The sequence below is a fragment of the Saccopteryx bilineata genome, chromosome 5, assembly GCF_036850765.1.
Source record: "Saccopteryx bilineata isolate mSacBil1 chromosome 5, mSacBil1_pri_phased_curated, whole genome shotgun sequence".
Lineage (NCBI taxonomy): Eukaryota > Metazoa > Chordata > Mammalia > Chiroptera > Emballonuridae > Saccopteryx > Saccopteryx bilineata.
In genome coordinates, this window is record NC_089494.1 from 139,661,871 (window position 1) to 139,684,340 (window position 22,470).

Here is a 22,470-nt window from a genome sequence, read left to right on the forward strand (position 1 = left end):
AGATGTAAAACACTAATCGGGAGAGCCTGATACACGGCCCTACTTCGAAACGTCCCGGACCGCAAGCTCCTCAGCGCATTTGTTTGGTGTAAAGAGAGCAAATGAGCAAGGGCATTGTTAGCCCGAAGCTGGGACGACAGACTTAGGGGGGCAGCGGCAAGGGAACACTTTCCCTTCCTGTAAAAATCGAGCCGCAGGCAGCCTGGTCTCCTGAGTCTCCGAGGAGCGCGGACCAGGCGGGTCCCCGGCTCGCAGAAGCGAGGCGGCGGCGGCGGCGGCGAGGGACGCGCCCCAGGCCTGCGCTCAGGTGGAGCGGGCGCTGCTCCGCAGTCGCTCCCGGCGCTCCGGGTCCCGCGTCGCCCCCGCCCCCTGCGGCCCGGCCGGAGGTGGAGACGTGGGAGGGGGCGCGGTGGCAGAGACGCTGGAGCCCCGCCAGCGAGGGGTCCTGTGCGCGCCCCTTTCCGCCCGCTGGCCCGTGGAGGGGCGGAGCAGTGCAGCCCCCACCCCGTCCCCCTCCCGGATCCTTCCCGCGCCCTTCTTCCCGTCCCGCTTTCCCGGGAGAAACATGGCCGGGAGCAGTGAGGAGGCGCCAGGCTACGGGCGAGGCATAGTGGTAAATGCAACTCCCGATTGATTTCGGGGCTGCGTCGTACGCTCCCCGCGCCCTCCCCTCTCTCCCTTCCTGGCATTCTCCCTTTGGATTCAGTGCTTGAAGCGCCTGCGGGTGAGCGCGGGCCACTGCTTTGTTCTTCCCTCCTGGCGGGGACCCTTCCATCCTCAGACCCGGCGCTCCCAGCTCCCCGCGCTCCGCTCCCCGCTTGCAGTCTGACCAAACACTGAACCTCCCTTCGCCGGATGTTCTCAGTGTCTCCCCTCTATCCTTCTCCCCTCACTCCCGGCCCGGAACCGCTACTCCAGCATTAAGCCTGTATTGAGTCGGGTCCCCAACTCCTGGCAGCTGCCAGGATTCACCCTTGGGAGGGCGGTGGGTTGGTGAAGACTCCTTGGGCCACCCCTGGAGGCCTCCTTCCCTTTGTGCTTCCCCCTGAATTCTCCAGCACAGGGCTTCTCGTTGTTTTCCTAAAGGATAACAACGAGATTTTCTCGATTTTCTCGAGGGCACCTAGGAAATAAAGTAGCGCAAACGGATGGAGTTTGAGCTTTGATACCTGCGCTGGGAGCCTGGCTGCGGGGTCTCTGCCCAAGCTCTAGGTAAACTAGGGCCTCTGGGGCGTCAGTTTCGTTGTCTGCAAGAGGAACGGAGCGTGAGAAGCCGGTTGAGTGGTCTGGAAAATTTATAAGGAAACCCCCAAGGTGGGAAAGTGGAATGATGGGTTCCCAGACCAGACCCTCTGTGTCCCTGACAATCCCTCCATTAGTCAATGAGAAGGAGCCCCTCTTCCAGTGTTCTGGAATCAAGTTAGGCCTGTGACCACCAGTGTCTACCTGTGGCTCCCATCAAGAATGATTTCTGTGGAAGGTGGTAGTTATATTACTGTGTCAGGTTTAATGTAAAAGCGTGGTGAGCCTGACTGGGCCGTGGCGCAGTGGATAGAGCGTCAGACTAGGATGTGGAAGACCCAGGTTCGAGACCCTGAGGTGGCCAGCTTGAGCACGGGCTCATCTGGTTTGAGCAAAAAGCTCACCAGCATGAGCCCAAGGTCGCTGGCTCGAACAAGGGGTTACTCAGTTTGCTGAAGGCCCGCAATCAAGGCACATATGAGAAAGCAATCAATGAACAATTAAGGTGTTGCAATGCGCAACGAAAAACTAATGATTGATGCTTCTCATCTCTCTGTTCCTGTCTGTCTATCCCTCTCTCTGACTCTCTCTCTGTCTCTGTAAAAAAAACAAACAAAACAACAACAACAAAAAAAAAACAGTGGTGAGGCTGGCCAGTAGGGTTAATTTAATATATCTTTTTTCAGAGATCACCCTATAATTCACAGATAATCTGTGCTTATGAGTGGTCTGCATGATTAAGTGGGTTGGGGAAGGAAACACTTCACCTGGAACAGGACTGTTCTGGTTGATATATGATATATGTTGCTCAGTTCTTAATTTAACAGCAAAGCCTTTGTTCCTGAAGGAGTTGAAGTTCCCTTATTGATTCATTCCACACCTGCTGACTGTCCTGCTGGGCCCTCCACAGTGTTGTAGGATGAGGCTGCAGCAGAGAACAAGACACCGCCCTAGCTTCTTGGAGTTTACATTCTAGAGAAGAGTCTGAGCAGGCAGTGTGAAAGCAAACACATGGAGGAGGCAATTTCAATGGTGACATGTACAGTGAGGAGGAAAGAGAGTGGCTGGAAGAAGGCTTGGGAGCACTTCTGCTGAGGTGGTCAAGGCGGTCAGGATGGTGGCTTTTCCATGAGGTGTGAGCCACTATATGAAGGGTGAGCGGGAGTAGCCATGGGCAGACTCTGAAGTTGAGTGCTCAAGAGAGAACATACCGAGTACTAAGCAATCGTCACATCCTGAGAAGAAATGATTACTCCAAATTTATGCTTTTTAAAAAGTCACTTCATGGAAGGAGATTTCTTGGGGTGGTGTGAACACACAATGCAATATACAGTATACAGGTGATGTATTGTAGAATTGTGCACCTAACACCTGTATAATTTTATTAATAAATGTCACCCCAATAAATTCAATAAAAAAGTTAATTTTAAGAAAACATCACTCCAATTGCCTTGAAGAGGATGGTCATGCCTGGGGTTGGGATGCGAGGGATGAAAATATAAAAGGGAAGAAAGTTCAGCTCTGCACAGATCAAGTCTGTAGTGACCGTAGGGCCTACACATCAGGGTGCATTATGGGCAATTTGAAATTGAGGAGAGTGATTGACTATATTTGGAAATCATCAGCAAGTAGAAAACTATCTGATGCTTGGGAGTGGATAGGGATGCCCAATGAAAATGGAAAAAGATTAAAAACTGTTAGGAGTAGAAACCTGGAAGGTCCCAAATATAAGAGACTGAATGTCCAGGAGAAGCCAGGTAAAGTGACCAAGAATGAGGAGCAAGGAAGGGTGGTAAGTGTCCAGGGAACAGAATTTTGTGAAGGGGTAAAGGGGAAAGGAGGTCATGAAGAGTGCAGATGCTGCATAACGCTAGTAGGGACTAAATGGAAAAGTGGCCATTGTTTTCATAATCACAAAGCCACTAGTGGGGAAAAAAAAGCGTCCATCAGTAGAATGGTTAAAATATAGCACTGCTATTTGATAGGAGATACTCTTAAAAGGGAATGAGGTAAATCCGTATGACTAATAGGAAAGGTAGATTGTTAAACCTAAAAAAGCAAATAATGGAACCGTGTAAACAGCCTAATCTGTGTCAAAAGAAGCCGTCTGAAAAGTGAGGTGTGTTTGTGGAAGATGCAGGGAGGCAGAGAGAGAGCCCACCTTTTTTGGAAATGCCCAGTGCACGGTATAATAAAAAGAGTTTCTGCATTTATGTTACTTTTTTTCCAGTAGAATTTAGGATAATCAGATTAGCTTCAAGTTGGGTACAGGCAGGCAAGGCAAACCCAGAGTAAGTTCAAGGTGCTGAAGCTCATTTAGGAGTCTTGAAAACAGCTGAGAGCTGAGACTCCCTTCTTCTTTGACGGTGGAGGGGCAGCCCTGAACCTAGAGCTAGCAGTAGCCATGGTCATGCCTGAAGGAGAATGGGCCCAATGCAAGGGACTTCGCAGTGGAGAAGAGAAGAGATTTACTTTTTATATGTGTTTCCAAACTGTTTTTCTCCTTGGGAGAAACCACTTGGAAAATAGTGCAAGAAATAGTCTAAGCAAAAAAAATGTTTTAATGACTTAGGAAGAAGGTTTTCAATATATGTTCAAATGAGAAAAAGAGCGTTGGAATGAGTTCTGGGATTTGATGTTGTATAAAACGGCACAGCTGATGTGCTTGTCACTTCCTTAGCTTGGCCGCGTTTTGCACTTTGAACAGAGAAAGTATTGTTCTGAATAAACTTAGAGCATATTATCTGTGATACCGAAACTATTTTAAAGGCTTCTTGTTTTGGTTTTTTTAAAAGCAGAATAATAACATAATTATCTACAGTACACAGCAGTTTCCATTCCCTTAGGTTTGGGACTTATTTACCACACAATTTGCATCCAACCTTAAGGATAACAAAGTTTAAACCAAGTCGTTCCTTTATCTCTAGTTGTCTTTTAGCTCAACAACAAAATTTCACTATTCCAGACTCATTGGAAATAACGCCACTTTGGATGATAGAATAGTTTTTAGAGAAATACATTTTTCTGCTTTTACATTTACAACTTTAACTAAAGTAACGAGACTTGGGCAACTAAGTTTGAGGCATTTCTTTAAATTAATTAAAACATGTCATTTGTAAGTAAAGCACTGATGTTTTTGGCACATCTAAATGGTTAATACTTATTACATAAGTGCTGCAGACTAACTATGAATGAGTTTGTATCCATTACTTAGCCTGTTGACCCCTCCAGTGACCAAAGAAGACAGGCATGGCCTTCACTTTGTAGATGAATACACTGGGACGCAGAGCACTTAAAATGTTCAAGGTCTCATAGTTAGTAAACTTGCCTCCAGGTGTGTTGGACCTGTAAGTCTGTGCTTTTATCCATTACTCCTTTTGCTTCTGACCTGTAGATTACCATTATAGGTGTTTTAATTTGTTGTTTTCTTATTCTTTTTTGGGGAGAGGGGTCATCATTTCTAAGCACTTACTATAAATCAGGAAATTACAAAGAACTACATATATTATCTGTTCTATGCCTAATCCTCACAACTACCCTGTCTATAGACTGTATGTGTCTTATTTAAAGGAAGGGGAACTGATCCTCAGAGAAGGTAATTTTCCTAATGTCACAGCTTGTAAGTGTCAGAGCTAAGCTCAAGAACATGGATAGAGAGCTCTGAGGTTTAGCCAGAGCAGAGGACAGTAGAGAATTGGCATGGTAAGGGAATGGGTTCAGCTGCCCCTGCCTGGAAGGGCCCCGGAAGTAGAGTGGTCAGTGTGTGTGGTCTGGAAGAGGATCCACAAAGGGCTGTGCACTTGGAGGATCTCCCTGGCTTTGGTCAGGGTTCCTGGCTGGTCAGGATTCCTTACCTTGGCTTGCCAGTGGATCTCCTGGAAGCTGCTCATGTGCAGCTGATGGCCCAGACTCTGACCAGCCACTGTGGTATTGGTGATTACAGCAGGCCTAAGCAGTTCTCAGGGGTGAAAGCCAGAGCTTCTCCATGCAAACTCACCTGTTGCACCCAGCTAGTTTGCTGGTAGAGGCCACACGTATGTGATGTTCTTCAAATATGCAGATGACCATTTGCTATGAGTCTGAATATGGTAGATAGGAGTGATCCGAGTCTTGAACAGTGGTGCTCTTTATCACAGGGCAACACTGAGGGTTAGGCTGGAGTTCAGATAGCATTGGATAATCCATCAGTGGAGGCTGTGTCATTCACTTACTCCTTTAACATTTTTGAACACCTACCATATTCTAGGTCAATGTCCTGGGCATTGGGGATTCAATTATGAATAAGGGAAAGTCTTTGCCAGAAGGAGCTGATTTCCAGTGGGACGAGAGAAGACAAAATGGGTGCATGCACACATACAACATGTCACTGTGAGAATACATGCTATGAAGGAAAGTCAAGCCGGGTAGGAGGCAGACAAGGATGAGTGCTTAGGAGGTAGGTCCTCTTTCATAGGTGGTTAGGGAAGGCCTCTCTATGGAGGTGACATTTGAATGGAGTCTAGAAGGAAGTGAAGAGTAAGCCATGTGGATATCTTGGGGAAGAATATTGTAGGTAAAACAAAGGCAAGTGCAACACTCAAAGCGCAAGCATGTTTGACACATTCAAAGATCAGCAAGGCAGACAGTGGCTGAAGCAGAGTGAGTGGGGAGGAGAGGGCTTGCAGACAAGTCATAGAGGGAAGCTATGCTGAGGACTCGGGTGTACTCACAGTGAAATGGGAAGCCCTTGAAAAAATGTCAACAGAAGACTGCTACAATACAATGTACATTCTATTTATTTATTTATCTATTTATTTATTTATTTTTGGTGAGAGAGAGAGAAAGACAGATAGGGACAGACAGATAGGAAGGGAAAGAGATGAGAAGTATTAATTCTTTGTTGTGGCTCCTTAGTGTCCTTAGTTTCATTGATTGCTTTCTCATATGTGCCTTGACTGAGGGTTTACAGCTGTGCAAGTGACCCCTTGCTCAAGCCCGTGACCTTGGGCTTAAGCCAGTGACCATGGGGTCATGTCTGCGATCCCACGCTCAATCCAATGACCTTGTGTTCAAACTGTTAAGCCTACACTCAAGCTGGATGAGCCCACGCTCAAGCCAGCAACCTCAGGGTTTTGAACCTGGTCCTTTGTGTCCCAATCTGATGCTCTATCCACTGTGCCATCACCTGTTCAGGCACTATGTACATTTTTAAAGGAGCTCTTTTGCTGCCATGTAGGCGGGCGTTTGTGTGTCCAGGTGGAAGCAGAGAGGGGGTTTGGCAGCTAGGACAATAGTCCCAGGAGACATAATGGTAGCCCAGACAGGGGAGACAAATGGAGGTGCTGAGGGGTGGTCCAGGTTACGTTTTGAAGGAATTCATGATAGGGTTTGCTAATGGGTCCCGTGAAGGGGATGAAGGGATGGAATTGACAACTCTGAGATTTTGATATGAGCAACTGGAAAAATTAGTTGTCCTTTCTTGAGAGAGAAGGATAAAATTAGGGAGAACTATTACAAGTTTGGCTGGCATTCCTGAACCTAAGACGAACATGAGAGCAGATAGGGGCTGGGCAGTAAGTTGTCTTTCTAAAACCTGAGGTAAAGAGAACTGGTTTTAAGTCCTGAGTGAGGAGGAGAATGGAAGGCAGAATGGCCTAGTGTTAAATGAAGTTCAAATGAATTCTCAAACAACAAAAACCAAACCAGACAGAGTGAACCAGAGGCTGGAAGGGACAGGCATTTTCTCAAGGAGCCTGGATGGAAGCCTCTATGAGAACAGATAGCTGTGAGGTGCACTGAAGGTCAGAGGACAGAAGGAGGCAGCAAAGCCTCCAGAAAGAAGGGGAGGCTGACCTGAGCTTCCGCAGAAGGAGCTGAGCTAAGAACATAGCAACAGAAAGGTGTAGATGCAAGACAGGCAGATGAACAGGACACAGAGCTGGGAAGAAAAATTACTTGACTGAGGACCAATCTGAGGACAGCAAGGAGATAGTTTAGGAATTGGACTGTAAAATTAGGATAGGTCAACATTATGAAAGGTCTGGAAAGCTTAAAGCTGGACAGAGGCATCTAATGGCAGTGGGTAGGAGTGGTTAAAGAACCAGAACCAGCAATGCAGCCATTGTAGTGTTTGAGTGTGTTAAAACTTGACTGTTGCATCCTTTCTTGAAGATCCAAAAGTAAAAGTAACACTTTCACCTTCATTTTCTCTCTTACCTCTTTACTATTATAACCTTAAACTTGCACACCCCTTCTAAGCTAGAGGAATACTTGCTAGCAGGTTTCCCAGTACCTGAATAGGTCAGTTTTCTGGAGCAACAGTTTCCCAAATAGACTGACTTCACTTTCCACCATAATACAGCCTATAGAGATCTTTACTAGGCCTGGCCTTTGGTGGCACAGTGGATCAAGCATCGGTCTGGAATGCTGAGGTCACCAGTTCAAAACCCTGGGTTGTCTAGTCAAGGCACATATGGGAGTTGATGCTTCTTGCTCCCCTCTTCTCTCTCTCTTTTTCTCTATCTTCTCCAAAATGAATAAATAAATAAAAATAATTTTTAAAAAATTTTAAAGAAAAAAAATTTTTACTAGAAGGACTAGAGCCTGACCAGGCTGTGGCACAGTGGATAGAGTGTCAGACTGGGATGCAGAGGACCCCGGTATGAAACCCCGAGGTCGCCAGCTTGAGTGTGGGCTCACTGGCTTGAACGTGGAATCATAGACATAACCCCATGGTCACTGGCTTGAAGCCCAAGGTCGCTGGCTTGAGCAAGGGGTCACTCGCTCTGCTATAAGCCCCCAGTCAAAGCACATATGAGAAAGCAATCAATGAACAGCTAAGGGGCTACAACATAGAATTGATGCTTCTCATCTCTCTCCCTTCCTGTCTGTTTGTCCCTATATGCCTCTCTCTCTGACTCGCTGTCAAAAAAAAAGGAAAAAAAGAAAGAAAGAGAAGACTAGAAGTTTGGGTCTACACTAATCCCTGGAAACCTGTATTTTTTAATAGGTTATCTTTCCTAGGCAGATGAAGCATATCCAATGCATAGAAATGTAGTAATATATAAAAAATGTAGTAATCTGTGGTATAGTGTACATATTAATATGATTACAAATATAATGTTATATACTCATGTTATATTTATGGTAACATTTATAATTTATGTATAGATTGTATTTTTATACATATGTGCTTATTTTAAAGAATACTATCAGGCTAGTGCAAGACATTGAGTTTATACTTTTATTGTATGATGTCAAGGGTTAAAAATAGAGCATGTGCTCTGTTCATTTCAGTACGAGCGTCCTTTATCAGGCTGAATGAAGCATTACCTGTCCCACTGAACTTTTCATGGGTTGACAGAATGTAATTTAATGCCATATTGATCATAGGACCAACTCTCTGTTTTCAGTATTATTCTGTTTTCCAAAGAACATTTTTTTGTTTGTTTTAAAAACAAATTTCCAATGAAAAATACCATAACCAAAATAATGTGATTTGCAGATTACGGATGATTGGCCAGGGTATGACTTGAATTTATTCACATACCCACAGCACTATTATGGAGATTTGGAATGTGTCCTCATACCTCATGGCATCATTGTGGACAGGTAAGTGTTACTTCCTGTGTTGGGCTTGGCCCTGTGCTGGGCTGGCTGTCTCTTGTGTGAATCATGCAGTATACTTTAGAACCCTGTTCCTGGTTCATTTTTATGCAGTGGTGGACAACATTTTTTAGGACAGAGAATTTAAAATAAAAAGAATCTGTGCTTTAACTGAACTGTTTACCTGGACATTTGTTCAGGGGGAATAGTAAGAAGGTTATACATACATAGAGTGTTATATTAGAAATAGTAACCTCAAGATAACAAGGTTCTGGACAAACTATAAAATGGCAGATGGGAAAGCATTGCTTCTCATCCAAGGACCTTTGTCTCACCTTTGTTTTAGACTCTTGAGTTAAGCAAGAAGTGTTAAGAGGTGACCTTTGCCTTCATAGGACACACCCTAAAAGCCCAGGCTCTTTCTGCAACTTACATCATAGACTGGTGCATAATGTGCACTGGTCAGTGCACAATTTTATTTTCCAGACAGTGGTAAAGTTTTGGGAAAAATGGTATTTGCAGCTCAAAAAGATCTGCACTGAACTCTTTCTGGAATACTATTTCTAGTTCTTTCTGATCTGTCTACACAGGTACCCTCTGACTCCTTCATAGTTGATTAGCTTTCCTGAAGCCAATATTTGCTCTCCTATTTAATCCCTACATCATCCTTGATTGTCCCTGCTTTTCAGAGAGCTCCCTGCAGCTCAGCCCACAAGTGCTAGGATCTATAGGTCATACCCTTTCACAAAATAGTCTTCATGCTCAGACTAATGTTTCCGCATACCTTTAATTTCTGTACAAAGGTCAAATACTTAAACCTTCACATTATATAGAAAGCAAGGTTCATGGATTTCACAGTGCATTCCCAGGAATCATAGAGATTCTTCAGAGACCAAGAAAGCGAGGTGGGGGGACACTGGGGATGAGGAGCAAAGGGAGGGTTTGGGCTCCCACTCTACCCTTTCCTTAAACCATAAACATAAACTTCCGCTCCTACTGTTTTTTATCTATTAGCTTCTTCTGAGTTAAACTTTAACTTTATGAAATATGTCCTCAGCCAAAAGAAAGTTTGAAATAGACTAAGTGGTTATTATTCCCAAGATATTATCTTTCTATCAATTTCTTTGTGTAAGCAAAAGAAAACGTCATTCATTGACCCACCTTCTAAAATTTTCCATTGGATCAGATTTGAAAATTGTGTGTTCCCTCTCAAACTACAGTATGTTATTAACATGAAGTCTACTTTGGGTTTCCCATGGCCTAAGATGGCTTTCTATGGAATACAAGCTCTGATCTTCAGAGGGGAAAATAGGTTTCAAGATCAAATAAACTTGGAAAATTTTCTATCTCCCAAATCGCTAAATCTCCCTATTGACAATTGATATTTAAATATATGGGAATTATGCAAATAATGGGGGTGGGGAGAAGAAACCTGCTTGACTTTAACAATTAAACCAATTTTTGTTGTACTCAGTTCACCTCATAATAGCCCTCAGGAGTTTCCACCTTAATATCAGTTTGGAAATCCCATGGTTTAAACAAATTCCTACTTTTCTCACCTGAATTTTATGTCTTAACTTAATTGCATCCTGATCTAGTAGTGTATGATTGAGTCCTGAGAAGGTTATCTGAAGCCTGGTCCCTTACAGGACAATCACCTAGTGAGCTTGTTAAAATGCATATTCTTAAGCTTCATGTCCAGAAATTCTGATTTCCAAGGTTTGGGGTAGGGCTCAGGATTGTCATCCCACCTTTTAAATGAATTAATTAAGATATAATTTATATACTACAGAATTTGCCCACTGTAGGTAAATAATTTAATGATTTTTAAAGTAAGTTTTTATGGTAGGACAACCATCACTTCTATCATTTTGCAATATTTCTATCATTTCAGAAAGTTTGTTTCCTAAGTCTCTGTTCCTGCCTCAGCATTAGATGGTCGCTAATTTGATTTCTTTGTCTATAAATTTGTCCTTTGTGGAGATTTCTTATAAATTAAAGTATACAATATTTAATTATTGATTCACCAGTTGATAGACATTTGGATTCTGAGTTTTTGGCTATTGTGAATAATACTTCTGTGAATGTTCTTTGGTGGATATAGCTTTTCATTTCTCTTGGATGGATTTCCTGGAGTGGAATTCTGAGTTTTATGCTAAGTTTGAGAAACTGCCAATTACATTTTACATTTCCACCAGCAGTGTAAGAGGTTTCCATTTCTCCACACACTTGCCACCATTTAGTATTGTCAGTCTGTCTAATTACGGCCATTCTAGTGGGTCTATAAGGGTACCTCATTGTGGTTTTAATTTGCATTTTCATGGTGATTAATGTGCTTGTTAGCTATGATATGTCTTTTTTGGAGAGATGTCTGTTTAGGTCTTTTGCCATTTTTTAAATTGGGTTGTTTGTCATCTTATTGAGTTCTTTGTAAGAGTTCTTTATATTTTCTGGATGCAAGTCCTTTATCAGCTGTATGATTTGTAAGTATTTTCCCCCAGTTTGTGCTTTGTCTTTTCATTTTCTTGTTGAAATCTTTTGAGAAGAAAGTTAGATGAAATATTCTATAAATGTCAATTAGATCCAGTTGGTTTATGATATTGTTCAGTTCAACTCTTTCCTTACCGGTTTTCTGCCTGCTGGATTGTCTATTGCTGAGAGAGGGGTTTTGAAGTCTCAAACTGCAGTAGTGGGTTCATCTATTTCTCCTTGTAGTTCTGTCAGTGTTTTGACCCTCTGTTGGTAGGATTGTTATATCTTGTTGGAGAATTGATTTATGTATTATGCAATGCTCCTCTTTATTCCTGATAATTTCCTTGTTCTGAAGTCTGCTTTGTCTGCAAGTAATATAGCAACTCCAGTTTCCTTTTGGTTAACATTAGTGTGGCATGTCTTTCTCTATCCTTCGACTTTTAGTCCATATGTGTATTTATGTTTAAAGTGTGTTTCCTTTAGATGACATATACAGGGTGGGGCAAAAGTAGGTTTACAGTTGTGTATGTGAAAGTTTATTCTTGTATTATTATTTATTAATTATTGTATTATTTTTAACACGAACCACTGTAGACCTATTTTACTCTACCTAGTATTACTTTTTGTTTGTCTACTCTGACAGTCTCTGCCTGTTAATTGTTGTATTAGGATCATTCACATTTAAAGTGATTATTGTTCTAGTTGTTTTCATATCTACCCTATAGGTAACTATTTCCTATTCATTGCCCTTCTTTGTTTTTTGTTTTTGGGTTTTGTGGGGTTTTTTTGTCTTCTACTCTGTAAAATATCTTTCCCGCACAGTGTGTTGCTTTTGATGACGTGGAGTTTATTTTTCTTGTTTTTAATTTTAAGCCTCACTTACAATGGTTGACCCCTGTGTCTGAAGAGCCTGGTCTTCAGCCTTAGTATGGTTAGAAATTGTACTCAACACCTCGAACCAGGAAAGCTTCCACTCACTGCTGATGAGAGCGTTGGGAGAGTCAGCAGATACATTTTGATTACCAGCCTTTTTCAAGTCTTCCTTGGCTTTTACATTCCACTGGGCTTCCCTGGTCTCCTCTGCACACGCGTCCAGTCTCCATCGTCCCGGGATGTGTGGGTAGCTTAGGCCCACTCTGGACTCTGCTCTGCATACACATAGCTCGGTCAATCTGGGATATGCAAAGAGTTTATTGTGTAGACTGTACTATGACTCTAACCTCCTGGAATTCCCTATCAAATCCAGGACTGGTCTAACCAGTTAGTTGCTCAAACAGGGATGCAAATACTGGAAAATGAAGCCACTGCCCTCTCTGTTCACATGCTCCCAAAATAGCCATTTCAGGTGCTAATGTTCCCAGTTAGATGCGCCCTCTGGCACTGCCCGCCTGCTTGAACTGCCTGGTTGAACAACACAGTTGGTGGGGAGAGGGGGTTTGAGGGGTCTAATGGGGACATTCTTGGGTGAGCATCCATAGACTTGCTCTGTTTCTACCCAGTGTTCAATATTTTCATAAATAAATGATTCTCAGTTTGTTTTATGCCTTTGGTTGATTTCCAGTGAGCTGAAAAGGTTATTTTTGTTTTTGCCAGTTTTGTCCAGCTTTATAGTTGCTGTTTATGGAGAGGATGTGTTGACCTCTTCACTCCATCATGCTGAAACAAATGTCCATTTTTATAGAATATCTGGCATGCTGATATACATTTTTTGATGATTATATTTGAGCCTGAAACCATGGTTGCCATTTTATAAGTGTATGTGCATGTGTGTAGACATATACTTATATAAAACATCTATAATGGAGTAGAAAAGGTGAAGGGGTCGAGTAGTAAAAATTGCCAATTATAAAGACAGTCATGAGATGTAACATACAACTTGAGAATATAGTCAGTAGTATTATAATAACTATGTATGGTGTCAGATGGTACTAGTCTTATCAGGGTTATTACCTCATAAGGTTTATAAATGTCTAATCACTATGTTGTATAACTAAAACTAATATAATATTGTATGTAAACTATAATTGAAAAATATTTTTAATTTTTAATGTTTTTAAATAAAAGAGATAACAAAAATATATGTAAAATATATTATATAATTATCTTTATGTAGATTATATGTAATATAATGTTTTACATTATATATATATAAATATATTGAGATCATTCAGTTTATTTATTTTAAATTTGATTCTATTTGAGACACCAGTAGGAATTTTTTTTAAGTATGTGCCCTAGGTTCTGCCTTTATTCAAGGTTTTAATGTTATATGGATGCATGGGCAGTGGACTTCTAGACATGAAACAATTAGAAAAAAAATATGAGCGTTCTAAATTAGGTATTGGGTGCCAATGTAAGGTTGCATCATCATATAACTCCAGGAGGCATAATTCACATCGCACTCAACGGAAATGGTGCCACTGGGATTATACCCAGGGCATCTTTCACATAGGTAGTGTGCTGTCTTTGTGAAATGTAAGGCAAATGTTATTCTTTTCATAGTACTAAGCGCTTGACTTTTACTTCAGTCTCCTTTAATGTTGAAAGATGGTGAGTCATTCTCCATATCCCTTTTGTCTGCTATAAAGTGAGCAGACTATCAGCAAATACCATCATAGCATTAAGGTCAATAGCCAAGCTCTGTGGTGATAAAATAACAGTATTCATGATTTTTGACTTTATGTTTTACACCTCAATCATTTTTGTGACACAGAAGAGCAACAATGTGCTATTAATGATGTGACTATCAGAAATATGTTTTGAACACTCTCTCTTTGTCCAACATGAACAAAGCTTCTCTATCTGTAGGCTTTGTTCTTCCAAGCTCCTCTCCACAATCTTTTGCATAATCTAATATGTGTAGTACATCATGCATTTTTCTAAAAGGAACAAAAACACTCAGAAGTGGTATGTTTTAATACAACGTTTAATCCCTTCTTTCAGAATTGAGCGGCTGGCTAAGGATATTATGAAAGACATAGGATACTGTGACATTATGGTCCTGTGTGTGCTTAAAGGAGGTTACAAGTTCTGTGCTGATCTTGTAGAACACCTCAAGAACATCAGTCGAAATTCAGATAGATTTGTCTCTATGAAGGTTGATTTCATCAGACTAAAAAGTTATAGGGTAAGTCATTTGTTCCATTTTTATTTTATGACCTTTAGAATGAACAAGTTAATAGAATAAAATAACTAGTAATATTATCAAAATGAAGATTGTAATTTTTTAAAATTTGAAACATACTGCAGCCTGTAATTTAAATAGAATTCTTTGGGCTAGGATGGGCTGGGGGAGAGTACTACTATCTATATATTTACACATATATGGAAAGATGCTTCAGGAATAATTCATGCTTGCTTTTGTGGTTATTTCTTGGTGCCCAGCTTCACAAGTGAGTGTGTTAAGAATGAGTGTTAAGAAAGTTCAGTGAACATTGACATATCTCTGCTTGTTACTGTTGGCCTGGAGACCTGAGTGAGGATGCCCTACCCAGAAAGGAGAATGTTAATACCTGGGTGGCTGACTTCAGGTAGAGAAAGGAAGTCTGTGGGGACAGGAAGTTATCACACGCGATGAGACAAGACCAGGGAACCTCCAACAGCAGGCCCCGCCACCCGACTATGCCATGCTCCTCTTGGCCACTAGTGACCAGAATTGAGAGAGATTGTTCTCCAAACATTGCATCGCCTTAGCCTTCTCCTCCTCTCTCTATGTTACCTTTTGTGAGGCTTTTTGATTCAAGATATGGTAAGTCATTAAAACTGGCTTACTATTGGGTGGGAGCTTTTGGAGGTCAAAATCATGAAAATGTTCACATTGATTAAACTAAGTTGCACACTTTCATTCACTTTTTGAATTGGTTTTCCGCTGCAACATGACAAAATTACCATGAACGTAGTGACTTAAACCAACACACTTTTACCACTTTATAGTTTCTCTAGGTCAGAAGTCAGGGCATGGGTTGTCTGCTCAGTCTTCCCAGACTGAAATCAAGGTGTTAGCTGGGGCTGTGATCTCATGTGAGGTTTGGGGTCCTTTTCCAAGATCACTGGTTTTTAGCAGAATTCAGTTCCTGTTTCTCTGCTGACTCTAGGCTGAAGACTTCTCAGGTCTTTCCCTCATAGACTCCTTGATAGGCAGCTCAGAAAACTTTAGCAGACCCTCTTTTTAAAGGCTAATCTAATTAAAATAGGTTCACCTAAGATAAACTCCCTTTCGATGAACTCAGAGTCAATTGACTACTTGCCTAATCATGGGAGTGAATTCCCATGATACTTATAAGTCTCACCCAAATTCAAGTGGAGCAAATTATACAGGGCATGTATACCAGAGGATGGAAATGGGGAGGGGGCATTTTAGAACTCTGCCTGCCTCTCTCTGTGACTCAATTGCTTCAGCTATGGAGCAGTTGGAAAATTATTTCTATTTCTTGAGATACTCTGTCTTTTCCAGATACCTTAACCTAATTTATGAATATCATCATCTCTGAAAACATTTCCTCTCTTTCCTTTCCTTTCATCATGGATTAAGTAGCTGTGCTTTCTTCTCATAAGATATTTTTTTCTCATTTATCAATACTTGGCTCTGGTCCTTATTATATATGTTTTTCCATGCAAATAGCTTTCTGAATATCTTTAAAAATATTTTTAAAGTTGAAGTTGGGTTTACTGAGGTGTAATTTACATGCGGGAGAATTCATCTTTTAATTTATAGTTCTGAGTTTTGACAATAGCATGCTGTTCATGTAAATCACTACAATCAACATACAGAACAGTATCTTACCACGGAAAAACACCTTTGTGTTCTTCGAAGTCAACCCCTTCCCTAATTCTCAGGCCCTGGCAACCACTGATACATTTTCTGTCTTGAGTTTTGCTTTTTCCAGAATGTCATATAGTGTAATCATGTGCCATATAACCTTAGTAAGTCTAAATCTTAGCATAATTCATTTGAGATACATGTATTGTTAGGTGTACCAGTAGTTCATTTCTTCTTATTGTCAAGTAGGATTTCATTACATGGATATACCACAGTTTTTAAATCCATTCATCAGCTAAAAGATATTCAGTTTGTTTCCTTTTCAGGGTCATTATGAATAAAGCTGCTATATATATATCCGCACACAGGTTTTTGTGCATAATGATGTCTTAGATTCTCTTCAGATTGCTCAGTCATATGGTGACTGTATAAATTGCCTAACTCTTCTCCAGAGATTGAATAATTTTACATTCCTATCTACAGTATGAGATTTCCAGTTCTTCCACATTTTTAGCAGCACTTTGTATTGCCAATTTTTCTTTACTCTTTATTTTGCCCATTCCAATAGGTGATGGTATCTCATAGTGGTTTTAATTTTTATTTCCTCATTGAATAATGATATTGAGTACAATTTCATTTGCCTATTTGTTCCTTTGATGATGTGTTTATTTAAATATCTAGCTTATTTTTAAAATTGGATTGTTTGTCTTCTTATTGTTGAGTTTTGAGAATTCTTTATAGATTTTTTGCCACAGATTCTTTATTAGATAAAAGAATATATTTTTGGCCTTACCAGGCAGTGATGCAATAGATAGAGTGACAGCCTGGGACCCTGAGCACCCAGGTTCAAAAGCCCGAGATCACTGGCTTGAGTGTGGGCTCACAAGCTTGAGCAGGGTCGCCAGTTTGAGCATGGGATCATAGACATGACCCCATGGTCTCTGGCTTGAGCAAAAAGATTGTTGGCTTGAAGCCCAAGGTTGCTGCCTTGAACCCAAGGTCGCTGGCTTGAAGCCCAAGGTTGCTGGCTTAAGCCCAAGGTTTCTAACTTGAGCAAGGGGTCACTGGCTTGGCTTGAGCTCCCAATCAAGGCACATATAAGAAAACAATCAATAAACAACAAAGGTGCCGCAGCTATGAGTTAATGCTTCTCATCTCTCTCCTCTCTGTTTGTCTATCCCTGTCTGTCTTTTTCTCACTAAAAAATATCAATTAATTAATTAATTTTAAAAAATACATATTTTAATGCATTTTGAATACATTTCCAAGTAGTGGGTTGTTATGTTCCTATTTTGTAACAGTGACTCTTATTCAAAGAGCATGCTTTAAATTTTTTTTTTTTTGCATTTTTCTGAAGCTGGAAACAGGGAGAGACAGTCAGACAGACTCCCGCATGCGCCCGACCGAGATCCACCCGGCACGCCCACCAGGGGCGACGCTCTGCCCACCAGGGGGCGATGCTCTGCCCATCCTGGGCGTCGCCATGTTGTGACCAGAGCCACTCTAGCGCCTGAGGCAGAGGCCACAGAGCCATCCCCAGCGCCCGGGCCATCTTTGCTCCAATGGAGCCTTGGCTGCGGGAGGGGAAGAGAGAGACAGAGAGGAAAGCGCAGCGGAGGGGTGGAGAAGCAAATGGGCACTTCTCCTGTGTGCCCTGGCCGGGAATCGAACCCGGGTCCTCCGCACGCTAGGCTTTAAAATTTTTTATCAACTCCAGTTATCAATTTTTTCTTTTATGGATCATGCTTTTTGTGTATCTATCTAAGTAACCTTTGCCAAATTCAAGGTCACAAAAATCTGTTTTTTTGAGTTTTATCGTTTTAGATTTAAAACTAGGTCTATGGTCCACATTGTGTTAATTAGTACAGTACAGGTCAGGGTCTTTTTTTTTTTTTTGGCAAATGAATGTTCGATTATTCCAGAATCATTTGACAGTCAATTGACTATATCTGTGTGGATCTATTTCTGAACATCATATCCAGTTCTGTTCATGTATGTGCTTATCCTTTTGTCAATACCCCACTCTATAGATTACTGTAGCTATATAATACATCTGGAAATTAGGTAGTATATGTCCTTCCAACCTTGTTCTTTTTCATAAACTCTCTTAGTTATTCTACTTACTTGCTTTTCCATATAAACTTTAAAATCATGTTGTTGCCCTGGTTGGTTGATTCAGGGGTAGAGCACCGGCCCGGCGTGTGGAAGTCCCAGGTTTGATTCCTGGTCAGGGCACACAGGAGAAGCACCCATCTGCTTCTCCCCCCACTCCCCTCTCTTTGCCTCCCACAGCCATGGCTCAATTGTTTCAAGCACATCAGCCCAGGCACTGAGGATGACTCCATGGAGCCTCTGCCTCAGGTGCTAAAAATACTTCGATTGTGAGCATAGCCCACAGCATTGTCCCCAGACAAGGAATGACGGGGGAATCCTGGTTAGGGTGCATATGGAAATCTATCTTTCTATCTCCCCTCCTCTAATTTGAAAAAGAAGAAAAACAATTAAAATCACATTGTTGATTTCTACAAAATAACCTATTAAAATTTTTGTTGTTTTGAATCTGCAGATCAATTTAAAGAGAATTAAAATCTTAACACTGTTTAGTATTCAAATCCATGGACAGGGTATATTTTTCAACTTATTTAGGTCTTTTTTAATGTCAGCTCTTTTCAGGTTTGCCAGAGTCAGATCTTAGACATACTTCTTAGGGTTATACCCAAACATTTAATGTTTTTGGTCTTATTATATTGTAGTTGTAAATTTTCCTTTGAATTTTAATTTTCAATTGTTTATTACAAGTATATAGAAATACTGTTGATTTTGTATATTTAAAACTCTTATTAGTTCTTTGTAGACTTTTTTTGATTTTTTTATGAAGATAATTTCTTCTGTAAATAAAGGTGGTTTTACTTCTTCCTTTGTAGTTTATATAGTTTAAGTTTCTTTTTATTGCTTTATTGCACTGGCTAGTATTTCCTATACAATTAAGTTAATCTTGCTGAAACTAACAGCATTGTAATCCATATAAGCTTAACAATACTGCTGATGATGCAGGTGAAAATGGGCTCTTCCATGGAGTCATAAGGAAAGCATTTCAGAGACTCATGTAGGAGGGGATGAGGCTTTGTGGTCAGATTTATTCAAGGTTGAAATGGAAGGCTGTCCCCACATTGCCCATGTCTCATCATCCTCTCTTTCACCGTTGAAAAAGTCCAGCCTAGTCTTCCCTAGACCCAATACAAAAACCAGTGTCCAGATATTCTGTGCCACAGTTCAAATCATATCAAAGCTTAGTTCAGTCCAGTCTTTGTCTTTGTCCTTCAGCACAGTCTGTGTTCTTGGCTATGCTCTTGTTGGTGCTATGTCCAGGCCCTGTTTGGAGTCCATGCTGCTGTTGGCAGGCAGCCAGCCTGCGAGGTTCCTAGAGCCTCATGGCTGCTTGGAGAATGTGGATGACTAGAACAAGTGTGTTTCCCGTGAAAGAAAAGAAGAGAGAACTTCTGTGTTAGGCTTAGGTTATATTGCCTTGGACTTTGGGAAAGTCTAGGGCTTCTTTAAACTAATAAATCAACTTCCTAATCTTTGGTGTTCTTCTTATGGTTCTTTCCCCTAACCAATCTGATCCTTCTTCCAGGCTAGACTGACAAGTCTCTGTGGCCACCATATTGGCTTCTATTGCACATGCCTCAAAGTAGAAGCACCCACCCCCCTAGTCTGGGGATGGACATGTTGGGGGAGGAAGGAGTGTTAATTCCTTTCGTGGGACTAGACTGCAATGTACTGGTGTATCTCAAACTGTAATTTCCTAGTGAAGCAAGCAGGTTTTTTTCATTTCTGGTTCCCTTTTCTCTCTTCTCTTATTAATATCTAGCTACCTATACTGACTTTATCATCTTTCACTCTTCATTTCTCTAAATATCCTCTCTATTTTATCAGTGTTTTAACTAGAGGCACACATTGTAACACTTATTAACAGTCATTAACACTTATTAATTAGTATACATAACTCGTGTTTATGTGATACTAGTTCAGAACAAATAGTTGCATTCTAAAACTCCAGTAACATTGTAATCATTATTGCTGCATCTAGGCTGATATTTTCAAATAGACATATTTTTCCTGGGGGTAAGGGTGTAGGGGCCCCTACCCAGGGTTCTGATGAAGGAGGAAGGCAATTCTAGATTTTAAATCTTTCCCAGTTACATCCATTCTCCACACTGTATATTTTAGCTTTTGTCCTACCCTTAAGTCCTGTAGAACCCAAGCATGATGTGGTATCTCTTCTCTTCTAACTGAATGTTTTCCTCTTGTTTGTCTCCAAAGTGACACACATCAGTGGTGGATTCAAATAATTTAACAACCAGTTCTCTGCCCTAATGACCGTTTTAAATATAAAAAAAAAATACAAAAAGGGTAGTTTATTATATCATGCATTTAATACTTAAATAAGAACAATAGAAGAGGTACACAAAACTATATTATGAGAAAGTTTTAATATATTAATAGAAAATATTAAATAATACCTGACAAAAAAACAATAAAGCTGTTAAGATATTTCCATATTGCTTCTTGACTGGTGTCCTCACTTATAATTTTTTTCACCTGTGGACAGAATGAACATTACTATGGGTGCTCAGAATACTCTGTTGTGCAGATGAACATTAAAAAAGTGTAAGGAATATAAATTTGTGATTTCCACATTGGACAGCTGCCCAGGCACCCACCTTAGAGAGAACCCTAATTACAAGGGCCATTTTAACAACCAGATCACCAGACTCAACAAAAAATTAGGCATTGGTTCTGCCAAACCCATGCGAACCTGCTGAGTCCCGCCATTGACACACATCTTCTCCTAAGAAATTACCTGATGTAGAGGCCTACTTGCTACTCAGAGAAAGCTTTTCGGCTAATTAAATTTGCTGAGAAGCCATGGGAAACCATATTTATAGTCCAGGCACAATGAGAACAGCTTTCTGCTCACAGCACATAAACTGTCCTCATCCAGAGATGAATTAATTTCTCTGTCTGGTTAGGCTTGAGCTGACCTTCCTTTACATACTTGAGCCATTTCAACATTCCTGAGGGCAGAGAGACCTATTAAAAAACCAAGCTAATAAACATCACCAAATAAGGGGAACAGGACTAGGTCATTTTCCTCCGAGGGTGTCTGGTGCTCCTGTATGCCTCCAGACCTATTCATAGGGAGCAGACATCTCGAAAACATTTCAGCAGAAACAAGGGCCACTAGAGTGCTCTTTTTGTTCCTTTAGAAATTTCTGGAGGGGAATCAGGACTCTGTGTACTGTTACCAGGTTGAGATCAAAAGCACTGTGTAGTTTTACTCTCTCTTACTCTTCTACTCTGTGACTCATTCTAAATTCCTTGAGGAAAGAGGATGAAAGTTCAATGTACTGTAGTAACCATGAGCATTAGGAGCTCTTTTCCTGGAGGATCTCATTGTTTGATGCCCTTCATAGTTTACTCACGATTGGTGAGGGTGGGGGCTCCAAACATCTCCTCAGGGCTTTAGGTAATTATACTTGTCATTTTGTTAAAGGTACCATAAGACATGAAATAAATTTACATGAATGATAGCAATCTAGATAAAGATTATTTAGAAATTAGCATTAGGCTAATTCACTGGAGAACTGGCCAATTTACTCTTGTTCTTTAATGAAATGAGGGACAGTGGCAACCTGAATTCTTAACACTTCAAGTTTTTCTCTCCCTTCTTCCTTTTTCCTGCTATCTTTCCACTAATGTTTATTCGGCTCTTGCTAGATGAATTTCGTATCTCATTTAATCCTGACTGCAAACCTTGCCAAGGTATGTTTCATTCATTTCCTCTGTTATTGATGAAGGAAAGGAGACACAGAGGGATAGTTGGCTCCCCTAATGTCACACAGCAATGAGTAGTCCAGATGGCAATGGAACCACACCCATCCGTCTCTCAGCCCATAGCACTTTGTAGTACATCTACATTTCCAACACAATTTTCTAAGGTTTTCCACAAAACTTTACTACTCGTGTTTACCAACATTTATACAGGAACTGGTTATATTTGCTCCTAAAAATATATGTCAGAAAAATTTTAAGTACCTACATACAATTATTATTCTCATTTTGTCATACTTTTCCTTTATAAAACGGTGACCTTAGTGGAGAGAATCTGGTAGTTCTGTGAGAGAATTTATTACATGTATGACCTCTCATCCGCACACAAGAGGCTGCACTTTGCAGCTGGTCTCATAAGATCAACAAAATTTAGTGAAAGTATTCAGTGTTCATATTTTTTAATAAAAAAATTAAATATCATTTTTCATAAGAATGTATTCAGCTATGGGGCCTAATTTCTCAGCTGCTCTTATTCAAAGATACCCTGCATCGTATGGGCACCTTATTTTTTTTATATT

At 40.8% G+C, this 22,470-nt stretch overlaps 1 protein-coding gene across 1 annotated transcript in view; it reads left to right on the forward strand.

Annotated features, from left to right (window-relative positions):
• Positions 1-215: 215 nt before the first annotated feature.
• PRTFDC1 (phosphoribosyl transferase domain containing 1) overlaps positions 216-22,470 on the forward strand; it is a 116,405-nt gene continuing 94,150 nt past the window's right edge. Inside the window, exons 1-3 of the mRNA XM_066232410.1 lie at positions 216-613; positions 8,726-8,832; positions 14,242-14,425. Of these exons, the coding sequence (XP_066088507.1) occupies positions 566-613; positions 8,726-8,832; positions 14,242-14,425 (339 nt within the window). The 5' untranslated portion in view covers positions 216-565. The remainder of the gene's footprint in view (positions 614-8,725; positions 8,833-14,241; positions 14,426-22,470) is intronic.